This window comes from Pongo abelii, chromosome 1 (assembly GCF_028885655.2).
Source record: "Pongo abelii isolate AG06213 chromosome 1, NHGRI_mPonAbe1-v2.0_pri, whole genome shotgun sequence".
Classification (NCBI taxonomy): Eukaryota; Metazoa; Chordata; class Mammalia; order Primates; family Hominidae; genus Pongo; species Pongo abelii.
In genome coordinates, this window is record NC_071985.2 from 181756999 (window position 1) to 181769237 (window position 12239).

At 38.4% G+C, this 12239-nt stretch overlaps 1 protein-coding gene across 18 annotated transcripts in view; it reads left to right on the forward strand.

Moving 5' to 3' along the window:
• Positions 1-12239, forward strand: part of EPS15 (epidermal growth factor receptor pathway substrate 15) — a 161989-nt gene that overhangs the window by 17671 nt on the left and 132079 nt on the right. For 3 of the 18 annotated variants that reach the window (XM_054554867.2, XM_054554887.2, XM_063719003.1), the window contains exon 1: positions 2362-2522. The exons of 11 other annotated variants lie outside the window; for them this stretch is intronic. In XM_054554867.2, the coding sequence (XP_054410842.1) occupies positions 2475-2522 (48 nt within the window). In that variant the 5' untranslated portion in view covers positions 2362-2474. Of the gene's footprint in view, positions 1-2358; positions 2523-12239 lie in introns of those variants that run through there. 4 more of the 18 variants (XM_054554871.2, XM_054554875.2, XM_054554888.2 and 1 more) reach the window with 3 other exon arrangements.

The following is a 12239-nucleotide window of genomic DNA, read 5'->3' on the forward strand; positions in this document are numbered from 1 at the left end:
CCAGCCTGGGCGACAGAGCAAGACTTGTCTCAAGAAAACCACAAAAAATCCCCAAAAAACTAATAATACTACCAATGAGTAACACATACAGGGTTTGTTTTTTTTAAGACAGAGTTAGAGTTTCGCTCTTGTTACCCAGGCTGGCAATGGTGCCATGTCGGCTCACTGCAACCTCCACCTCCCGGGTTCAAGCAATTCTCCTTCCTCAGCCTCCTGGGTAGCTGGGATTACAGGGGCCTGCCACCATGCCTAGCTAATTTTTTGTATTTTTAGTGGAGATGAGTTTCGCCATGTTGGCCAGGCTGGTCTCCCACTCCTGACCTCAGGTCATCTGCCCGCCTCGGGCTCTCAAAGTGCTGGGATTACAGGCGTGAGCCACCACACCCAGCCAATACAGGGTTTTACATTTATGGAACATGTAATTTTCACAAAGACTATTTATAGTACGTTTTTTCTTTCTTTTGGGTTTTTTAATATATGAGGAAACAACTCAGAGAGATTGTCAATTTTCTTTCTTTTTTTTTTTTTTTTTTGAGATGGAGTTTTACTCTTGTTGCTCAGGCTGGAGTGCAGTGGCTCGATCTTGGCTCACTTCAGCCTTCACCTCCCGGGTTCAAGTGATTCTCCTCCCTCAGCCTCCCAAGTAGCTGGGATTACAGGTGTGTGCCACCATGCCCTGCTAATATTTGTGTTTTTAGTAGAGATGGGGTTTCGCCATGTTGGCCAGGCTGGTTCTGAAACTCCTGACCTCGTGATCCTTCCACCTCAGCCTCCCAAAGTGCTGGGATTACAGGCGTGAGCCACTGCACCTGACCTACAGATTTTCTTTTAAAAATTAGCTGGGTGTGATGGTACACACCTTTAGGTGCAGCTACTTGGGAGGCTGAGGCAGGAGGATTGCTTGAGCTTGGGAGGTTGAGGCTGCAGTGAGCTGTGATTATGCCACTGCTCTCTAGAGTTGAGAAAGGCAAGACCCTTTCTCAAAAAACAAAACAAACAAAAACCACAATGAAATAGCACTTCATACCCATTAGGATGGCTGTGATCAAAAAACCAGTAACTAGCAAATATTGATGAAGACGTGGAGAAATGTACTGCTGATGAGATTATAAAATAGTGCAGCCACTGTGGAAAACAGTATGGCAGTTCCTCAAAATATTAAACATAGAATTACTGCATAATCACCATATAATCCAGCAATTTCATGTCTGAGTATATATCCAAAAGAATTGAAAGCAGTGACTTGAACACATTTGTATACCAGTGTTTATAGCAGCATTATCCACAGTGGCCAAAAGGTAGAAATAACCCAAGTATCCATTGACAGATGAATGGGTAAACAAAATGTGGTATCTACATGCAACGGAGTATTTTTGACTGTTAAGAAGGGATGAAATTCTGATATATGCTACAACAAGGAAAAATCTTAAAGACATTATGCTAAATAAGCCAAATGCAGAAAGACAAATATTGTATGATTGCATGTATATGTGGTACCTAGAATAGTCAAATTCATAGAGACAGAAAGTAGAGTAATTGGTAACGAGGGGTTGAAGGGGAGTTAAGTGTTTAACATGTACAGATTTCCAGTTTGGGATGATGAAAAAGTTGTGGAAATGGATAGTGGAAATAGTTGCACAACAATGTGAATATACTTAGTGCCACTGAATTGTGTACTTGAAAATGTACAATTTTATGTTATGTGTATTTTACCATAATAAAAAAGTAGAACAAAAATGAGAAAAGGACTTGAATAGAGATTTCTCTAAAGAAGATATGCAAATTGCCAGTAAGCTCACAAGAAAATTTTCAACATCATTGGTCATTAGGGAAATGCAAATTATAATCACAATGAGAAGCCATTTCATACCCATTAGGGTGGCTTTTATCAAAGAAAAAGAAGGAATTTGGAGATACTGGAACCCTTGTGCATGGCTTGTGGGAATGTAAAATGAGCTGATGGAAAACAGCATGGCAGTTCCTGAAAAAAATTCAAAATAAATAATTCAGCAATTCCACTCTCAGCTGTCTACTCAGAAGAAATGAAAGCAAGGATCCAAACACAGTAATGTTTATAGCAGCATTACTCACAAGAATTAAAAGGTAGAAATAACCCAAGTGTCCATCGAGAGCTGAATGAATTAAAAAAAATGTGGTGCATGCATAAAAGAAAAGGATTAAAATTATGATACATGCTACAACATGAAGAAACCTTGAAGACTTGAAATAAGCCAAACACAAAGGGACAAATATTATGTTTCTTTTTATATGTGTCTTAGTCTGTTTTTGCTGCTATAACAAAATACCAAAAACTGGGCAATTTAAAAAGAACAGAAATTTATTTCTTCCAGTTCTGGAGGCCAGGAAGTCTAGGATCAAGGTGCTAGCAGATTCAGTGTCTGATGTAGACTGCTTTCTCCTTCCAAGATGATGCTTCTTGCTGCATCCTCATATGGTAGAAGGGCGAAAAAGGGATGAATGCTGTGCCTCACATGGCAGAAGAGAAGGAAGGGCAAAAAAAGGCAAGTGCTGTGAGGACTCTTTGATAAGTACCTAAATTGCATTCACAAGGGAGGAGCCCTTATGACTTTATCACCCCTTAATGGCCCCACCTCTTAATACTATTGCATTGGAGATTAAGTTTCAACATGAATATTTTGGGGACACAAACATTCAAACCGTAGCAATAAGGTATTCAAAACAGGCAAATTCATAAAGACAGAAATAGAAATGTGCTTACCAGGTGACTGGGGGAGAGAGGAGTGAGAAGCTTTTGTATAATGAGTACAAAGATGAAAAAAATCTGGAAATAAATACAGATGCTTCTCAACTTACAATAGGATTGCATCCTGATAAACCCATAGTAAGTGGAAAATATCATGTCAGAAATGCATTTAACATGCCTAACTTACCAAACATCATAGCTTAGTCTAGCCTACCCTAAACATGCTTAGAACACTTACATTAGCCTACAATTGGGCAAAATCATCTAACACAAAGCATGTTTTATAATAAAATTTTGAACATCTCATATAATTTATTGAATACTGAAAGTGAAAAACAATGGTTGTATGGGTACTTGAAATATGGTTTCTACTGAATGCTTACTGCTTTTGTACTGTTGTAAAGTTAAAAAATTGTTAAGTTGAACCATTGTAAATTGGGGACCAACTGGTGATGATTACACAACGTTGATACCACTGAGCACCGTACCTAAGATCATATCATCAATGAAAATTTATGAACCATTTGAAATATATGGGTATGTGGGTGTTTCTTTAGGTCTCTTTGTTCCATTGTACCTTGTATGAGTTGGATAAGTGAATTTATCAATGGTCAGGCAGAATTTTTTGAGGATAAAAGCATAAAATCTAAATATAGAGAAGTGACATTGTTATCTTATTGACTAGTTGGAAAAGGGGTTTAAGTTTTTTTTCCTAATTATAAATCTGTATGTCATTATTTGAATCTCTATCACCTTTATACTTCACAATACACACTAATTTTTTTTTTTTTTTGAGATGGGGTCTTGCTCTGTCGCCAGACTGGAGTGCAGTGGCACGATCTCGCCTCACTGCAGCCTCCGCCTCCTGCGTTCAAGCGATTCTCCTGTCTCAGCCTCCCAAGTAGCTGGGACTGCAGGCGCGCACCACCGTGCCCAGCGAATTTTTGTATTTTTAGTAGAGATGGTGTTTCACCATGTTGGCCAGGATGGTCTCCATCTGTTGACCTCGTCATCCGCCCACCTTGACCTCCCAAAGTGCTGGAATTACAGGCATGAGCCACGGTACCTCACACTAAAATTTTAAGTGGCTGATTTAAGTGATATTTTTCGCTGCTGCCAGAGGACTGTTGCAAAGATATGTGTGATTTAATGAATATTTATATGTCATGATACTTCTAAGATGCGTGAATTGGGTGTGGGCCTATTCAAGCTGCCTTGCTTGGCTGATTAATGAGTATTTCTCACCCTTTGTTGTATGCTCATAAATAAAATGTGCATCATAGTCACCATATCCATGTAACATTTCGAGGGCATTAGGTCATATTGAGCTTTTTCTTTGCATTTGGCATGATTAACTTTTTTGTGACTTTGGACAAGTTATCTTTTTCCTTGTAAGTTTATCTCGTCTGAAAACGGGATTTTCCCCTCAATTTTAGTATAACCCTGTTTTATTTTTCTGCTTCTTAAAATGGATGAGAATGACAAAAGAAATTTGCTAGCTGACTGGTTAGAGGAGTTAGTTGTGATGGCAGCCATCATTGCTCTGTATGTATGTACTTGGTAGTACATAGAAATATTCATCAAATGATTACTTCAGTTGAGTTGCATTTGTAGAACTGCACGAAGTTGAATTTTAACTTAAATTTGAACTCCTAAGTGTCTTCTAAAAAATATTCTATATGTAACATTGAATAGCTTTTTTCTGTATGCAGAATGCAGAAGATTTCTTGTTATTCAGTTACTCATTTCATTCTTTCATTTTTGTTCACTTATAAAATATTTATTATCTTCTATGTGTCAAGCACCATTCAGGGTACAGGGCACTGAAAAAAAATTCTTGAACTCAGAATCGAAGTGTCCACTGTCATATGTGACATAGTAGACATTAGATAGTAGTAATTGTTAAACTCTTGGAGAACACTATAGAATTTTAAAAGCTAAATGAGAAGTTGATACGTTATCAAGTGACTGTTACTCAAGTTCTGACTATAATGGAGTGAATTTTAAAAATTAACAGTTTAAAAAAATAGAAAAAAAATAACAGAAAACTGCAGTATTTTAAAATATTTCTTTATACTGAAGAGATCAGTGTTAGAAGTGAGACCTAAATTATATGAAGCAGCAAGTCTGTCTGATTCTGGGCATAATTGCCGAAAGCAATTCAGAAGAATCTTCAGATTTTGAATGTGAAGAAAGCTTTGACTTAATGTTTGGTTATGATACTAGGGGAAAATGGTGAATAAATGTATGCAATTGTAGGTGAATAAAAAGTATTCTTTTAAATTATCTGTTCATTTTGGTAATGCTTTTGTTAAATGGAAGGTGGCACTTACAACTAAAGGTTTCTTAGAATTGGGGAAATATGGTATACTTCTCTGAGTGTTATCAAGTTCAAATGTTACAATTCATATGAAGGAGTTTAGTACGATAATGGGGAAAATAATAGTAACATTGATTATAAAGGCAACAAACTTAATGATTAAGAGTGAAAGTCCTGGAATCAGACTTCTTGGATTTTAATCCTGTTACCAACACTTAACTAGGTGTGTAACTTTGAGTCAGTTACTCAGTTAATGTATTTTCCTCGTTTGTTAAATGGGTATAATAGTATGTGCCTCAGGTTAAATGGACTTAATGTATAAGTGCTTAGACTAGTACTTGGAGTATTGGAAATGCTTAATGAGATTCAGTGTATGTTATTTGTTATGAAGCTCTGAAACACTGTGTACATGATTTTAAAATGTGCTATTTAAATTCATACTTTACAGTTGAACTTGCCATTTTAAAAAGCAACATTTGATTACTGATTGAAAACATTTTTTGGTCTCATTTGTGCAGAGCTTATATTTTTCTCCTTGCATAAGCTGCTCTTCATTTGTTTGTATAAATATTGGCATGTTTATTTACCTTTGACTAGTCCACGTCACCTTTTACTAATCAAAGCTGTTATTTCTGGGTTATTAATCATCCCACCCAACTGGGTGGCAGCAGTAAACCCTGAGGGCTTGCCATCTCTCCCACTTTGTAAGTTATTACTGTCATTATTGTTTAAATAATTAAGGAGAGGTTTTTTTTTTTTGTTGTTGTTGTTTTTTTTTTTTTTGCCAAATTCTTTGCTGTTTGGAAATAAGGAATGGAACAAGTAATAAATATGCTGAAAATGTATGTTTTCTTAGTTCACTTTAAGAAATTGATTTATTTAGGAAATGGTGTTTGTTTTAAATTACACTTGATTTTTTTGAAAAATAAATTTGTATGGGCATATTTCTTAAAATGTTAGGTCTATAGTATAAAAAGAATTAAAATACCAAAGATTTCTATTGATTTATATTCTTTGGTTATTCTTTTATATTTCTTGACTGGTATTCTATATGGTTCCCAAAACCAGTCAAGAACTGTAAAACTTACTCTACATACTTGCCAGCCAAAAAAAAAAAAAAAGAAATATAAAACTCACTTTGTCAGTTTTATCCATTCTCATATCAGAACCTTTTTGTTTGCATGTGATAGGAAACATCAATTCTAACAGTCTTAAGCAGAAAACATTAGTTTATATAAATGGTAGGTCCATTAGTAGACCTGGCTTCTGGTGTGTCAGGGTCACAGTGATGTCACTACTTAGTTTTTCCTTCTTTGTACCTTGGCTCCATTCTAAGGCAAATTATTCTGTTGTAGAACATAGATGATTATAAAGCTTCAGGCTTGCATACTTTATAATTATAAGTCCAGTGGACTCCTTTCTAATAGGTCCCACTAAGGTTACATTTCTGCCCTGACATAGTTACTGTGGAGAATGAGTTTAAAAGTAGATTTGCCAGAAAGAATTGAGGTTACTGATTGTTATGAGTTGAATTGTGTCCCTTCAAAATTCGCCAGTACTGGAGGATGTGACCTTACTTGGATATAACATTGATGCAGATATAATTAGCTAAGGTTATATGAAGTAGAGTGGGGCACAGATCCAGTATGACTGGCATCCTTATAAAAAGGGAAATTTGAATGCAGACATACACACAGGGAGAATGGCATGGGAAGATTGGAGGTAGGCTGCCACAAGCCAAGGAACTACCAAGAGTAGGAGAGAGGCCTGGAACAGATCCTTCCCTAATGCCTTCTGGCTTCCAGATTGTGAGACAGTAAGTTTCTGTTCTGAGCCGTCTAGTTTGTGGTACTTTGTTATGGCCCTTGTGAACTGATACAGTGATCATGAATTTATAATAGTGGTCTACCTTGTTGAGTGACTTTCTCAGCTGCAGCATCAAAGAAAAGTTTCTAGATGGTTTCATTCAGGTTTGGGATTTTGCTATATTGGTGTCATAAGACAAGAGGAGCAAGGGAATTTAGATTATTGGCAGGAGGATTATTGAAATGATGAATTGTAGAATCTAAACTGAATAAGGTAGAAGGGAAAGTAAAATAGAGAGGGCCTGAGGGATCAAAGTCTATTGGGCCCATGGATAAGAGGTTTTATAGAGGTCAAAGGATTATAATCTGGAAGAAGAGGTTGTGGTTGGAGGACAAGGTGCTTGAAATAGTGATTAAGGAGGTGGAGCACTTTTGGTTGAAGATAGAAGGGCAAGGAGGGATTTTACTATCGGATAAGGAGGGTGACTGGGACATAATATATGTGTTCACTGTTGATGCTGTGTTTTGGAGAGGTTCTTGAAGTTAAGGAGGTCAAGGAAGTAAGAAGCCAGGCTGTGGATGGGTTGTGCAAATTGATAATTGAAATTACTAAATTTGATGTAGGGTTGGGGTAGAGAAGATGACAGTGAGCCATCAAAGCCTTAGATAAATGAGGTAGAGACCAGGAGCTTGAAAATTAACATGAAAAGGAAGAGGAGAGAGTAATTTAGTTGAAAGTTAAAAGCCTCAGCTGGGTGCCGTGGCTCATGCCTGTAATCCCAGCACTTTGGGAGGCCGAGGCTGGTGGATCACCTGAGGTCAGGAGTTCATGACCAGCCTGGCCAACATAGTAAAACCCCATCTCTACTAAAAAAATACAAAAATTAGCTGGGCGTGGTGGTGCACACCTGTAATCCCAGCTACTTGGGAGGCTGAGGCGGGAGAATTGCTTGAACCCAGAAGGCAGGGGTTGCAGTGAGCCGAGATCGTGCCATTGCACTCCAGCCTGGGCAGCAGAGTGAGACTGTGCCCCCCCATCCACCCCCAAAAAAAGAAAGTTAAGAGCCTCAAAAGAATAGAACTTTATTTTTATTTATTTATTTATTTATTTATTTATTTATTTAATTTGAGACGGAGTCTTGCTCTGTCGCCCAGGCTGGAGTGCAGTGGCGCGATCTCAGCTCACTGCAAGCTCTGCCTCCTGAGTTCATGCCATTCTTCTGCTTAGCCTCCCGAGTAGCTGGGACTACAGGCGCCCACCACCACGACTGGCTAATTTTTTGTATTTTTAGTAGAGATGGGGTTTCACCATGTTAGCCAGGATGGTTTCAATCTCCTGACCTCGTTATCCACCCGCCTTGGCCTCCCAAAGTGCTGGGATTACAGGCGTGAGCCACTGTGCCCGGCCTTTTTTTTGTATTTTTAGTAGAGACGGGGTTTCACTGTATTAGGCAGGATGGTCTCATACTCTTGATCTTGTGATCCGCCCGCCTTGGCCTCCCAAAGTGCTGGGATTACAGGCGTGAGCCACCGCGCCCGGCCGTTGTTTTTGTTTTTTAAAACAAGAAGTTAAATGGTGTAATGTGGACAAGCTGCTGGTGAGCAAAGAGGAGTTTATTCACATTTCTAAAACCTAAGATAGGCAGGTTGTTAAAACCTGACAGCTGCCGTTTGAGGGGGCTACAAAGGAGGTGAGAAGATTTTTATAAATTCGTGTATTAGTCATTCATGCTTAAAGATCGTGCTTCTTCCACTGATCTCTGTTTGTTTGTTTTTTTTTTTGGCCTACCTAGGATGATGTATATAGGGCTCACTAAGTCTTCTGATGAAAGACCCAAGCTATACTTTGTTTTCATTCTGTCTCTGTGTCACCTAGATTTTTGATCAAATTGAGTTGTATTCAATTAAAAACTGGCCCATTCCCGGTTTGAGTTGGTGATATGGTCTTTACATCCATCGTTTTTCAGTAGTATTTTCTGTACTATCTTTTTGAAATTCTTTTGTCTATTCTAAAGTCCCTTTCTTCTTTCATTTTTGAAAGAAATGAATCTCCAGAGCAATTTTTTTTAATCTGGATTTTGAAAACTTTCTTTAGAATACTGTATTTACAGTATTCCTAGGTCTTTGCCTGCTACGTCAATTTGTAATGTTTTGTTATGGAACAAACATGAGATGTTAGCATGTTTGCAGAAGGTAGCATTACAATTTTTACTAGAATTTAAGCTCTTGAGGGCAGGAGCCCTATCTGATTATTTTAACTCCAGACACCTTAACCTATTGTCTTGTACCTAGAAAGCATCCAGTTTATGTTTATTAAATTATTAAATGAGGGCCAGGCACAGCGGCTCATGCCTGTAATCTCAGCACTTTGGGAGGCCGAGGCAGCTGGATCACTTGAATCCAGGAGTTTGAGACCAGCCTAGGCAACATGGCGAAAACCCATCTCTACAAAAAATACAAAAATTAGCTAGGTGTGGTCCCATCTACTTAGGAGGCTGAGGGAAGAATCACTTGAGCCCCGGAGGTGGAGGCTGCGGTGAGTGGAGATTGTGCCACTGCACTCCAGCCTGGGCAACAGACTGGGCAACACCCTGTCTCAAAAAAAAAAAAAAAAAAACAATTAAATGAGTTGGGAATTACAGAGCTGAGGAATGCTGTGCACTGTGCATTCTGTAAGGGAACTGCTCAAATGGCTGCTTGTGTTTCCTTGACTCCCCACCCTCTCCAGCTCTAAAAGTGAGGACTGCCCAGGTGATTTGCCTTTCTCTGCCCCACCACGCCCTCCACCCTAGCTTTAGAGTTGTTCTCCTTTCTCAGATTTCTCTTATTACTGGCTTCTGTAATAAGCAAACAGCTTCTGGTTTCTATTTTCCTTGTCAGTTTGGATTACTGTTAATCACTATTGCTCCTTACTATTTTTCATTCTTCTGTTTACTCTTAGTTTTCATCCTGTTTTCTTTTACATTGTAAAATATACAAGCCTTTTCTAGATGTTGATAGCCTATCAGAAGCTTCTAAATATTCTGTCTTGCAAACTATAAACTTATGTGTATAAAAACATAAACTCTTCTTGGTGTATTCATTTAGTACTTTGGCCTTAGGAGTTGCTATTCTGTCCTTAAAGGGTGGTGGTGGTGGTTGAGGTGGGAGTTGAAAGACTGTGGTGGCTGGTCCCCATTCTGATTTCTGAGCCCTCTTGAAAATGGAATAATAGAAGGTGGAATTCTAAGTAGTTGAATTTTTATGTGTTAATATGTCAGAAATAATTTTATGGCAAATTACAGAAAATTGTGTGCATTAAGAGGCTAAAAAATTTTTAAAGAGCAAAACTAAAAAGAGTGGTTTATTTGAAGGAATAAAATCTATTCCATTGTCTTCCTTTTACTACCTGGCCCCGATTTGCCATCGCACAGTGTTCTTACTGCCTGATTTGCCACCTTCTCTCTACTTCACATTGGTCTTCAATACTGCCTTTTCATGGGAAGTTGCAAAAAGTAGTACTGAGAGGCTCTCTGCACCCTTCATCCAGTTTTCCCTAATTGTAACATCTTACATAACTATAGCAATAGCAAAAACAGGAAATTGACATTGGTATAACCCACAGACCTTATTTAAATTTTGCCGGTTTTATAGATACTCATTAGTGTGTTTGCATATATAGTTCTATCCATATGCAGTTTTATTATGTGTGGATTCATGTAACTGTAAGCGTAATCAAAATAAAGACTTGCTCTGTCACAAAGATCCTTTGTGTTACCCTCTATAATCACACTCACTCCCCTCTCCATTTTATTAATTTATTTACTGACGACTCCCTAGTATCTGACCTTGTGATTAACTGAGAAAAGATTGGCATTATGTTTTAGAGGTTGTCTCTTTATTTTACTTTCACTTCTTTTTTTTTTTTTTTTTGAGATGGAGTCTCGCACTGTTGCCCAGGTGGCAGTGCAATGGCATGATCTCGGCTTATTGCAACCTCTGCCTCCTGAGTTCAAGCGATTCTCCTGCCTCAGCCTCCCGAGTAGCTGGGATTACAGGCACCCGCCAGCACGCCCAGCTAATTTTTTGTATTTTTAGTAGAGACGGGGTTTCACCATGTTGGTCAGGCTGGTCTCGAGCTCCTGACCTCGTGATTTGCCCGCTTTGGCCTCCCAGAGTGCTGGGATTATAGGTGTGAGCCACCATGCCTGGCCTTCCACGTTGTACTGTAACCATTTATAATAAGACTAAATCATTTAAAATTTTAGTTTATTTTGTGTGTTAGAGAATCTTGTACTCTCAAAGTCATGTACTCTAACATCTCCTCCCACATAACCCTCCCCTAAAAATGACACCAGAAATTCCATATGAGACAATTCTTGACATTTAATTATTAACCTATAAATTTCCTTAGTAACTGGGATCTTTTTTATTACTACTTGATACACTTTGGTGTTGATTTACTTAGGTGTTAACATTTGCTAGATTATGCTGCACTAAGAAACAAGCCAAAATATGAGTAGCTTACAATAAGAAAGGTTTATTTGTTTTTCACATTATAGGTTTCCTAGGAATCAGCTGTGGTTCTGCTCTGTGATTCTTTCTCGTTTGAGGATCCAGGCTGGAGGAGCAGTCCCTATTTGTGACATACTGTTCTCTTGTAGAGAGAAAACAGTAAGACCTGTCAGAAACACACAATAGCTGTTGAAGCTTCTACTTGAAACTGGAACTTTCTCCCAGATTCAATGGCCAAAACAAGTTATGTGGCCAAACCCACCCTTGGAACACCCACGGAGAGACACCACAAGTCACATGGCAACTGTCAGGGATATTAATACTACTCTTAAAGAGAGAAAGGCTATAAAGAGAGAGAGAGGCTATATACTCTGTGTATACAAGAGAGAAACAGATGACTGGGAATTATAATACCACCTAAACACCTTAAGATGCTGTACTAGTCACCTGAGGCCAGGAGTTTGAGACCAGCCTGCAAAACATGGTGAAACCCCGTCTCTGCTAAAAATAAAATAGTCTGGCGTGGTGGTGTGCACCTGTAGTCCCAGCTACTCGGGAGGCTAAGGCTGGAGAATTGCTCGAACCCGGGAGGCAGAGATTGCAGTGAGCCGAGATCACGCGATTGCACTCCAACCTGGGTGACAGAGGGAGACGCCGTCTCAAACAAACAAACAAACAACAACAACAACAACAACAACAAAATATATATATGGTATACTAGGCTATACTTTTGTAAAAATTTTTTTCTTAGTAAAGTTTATTATATTTACATTTCTATAGCTATGTATGTAATTATAATAACACATTTTTTCCTTAACAAAAATAGCAGTTCCTTCTTTTGTTTTGTTTTTTTTTTTTTACATTAGTTAGGATATTGGTTTAAACCAAAATCACA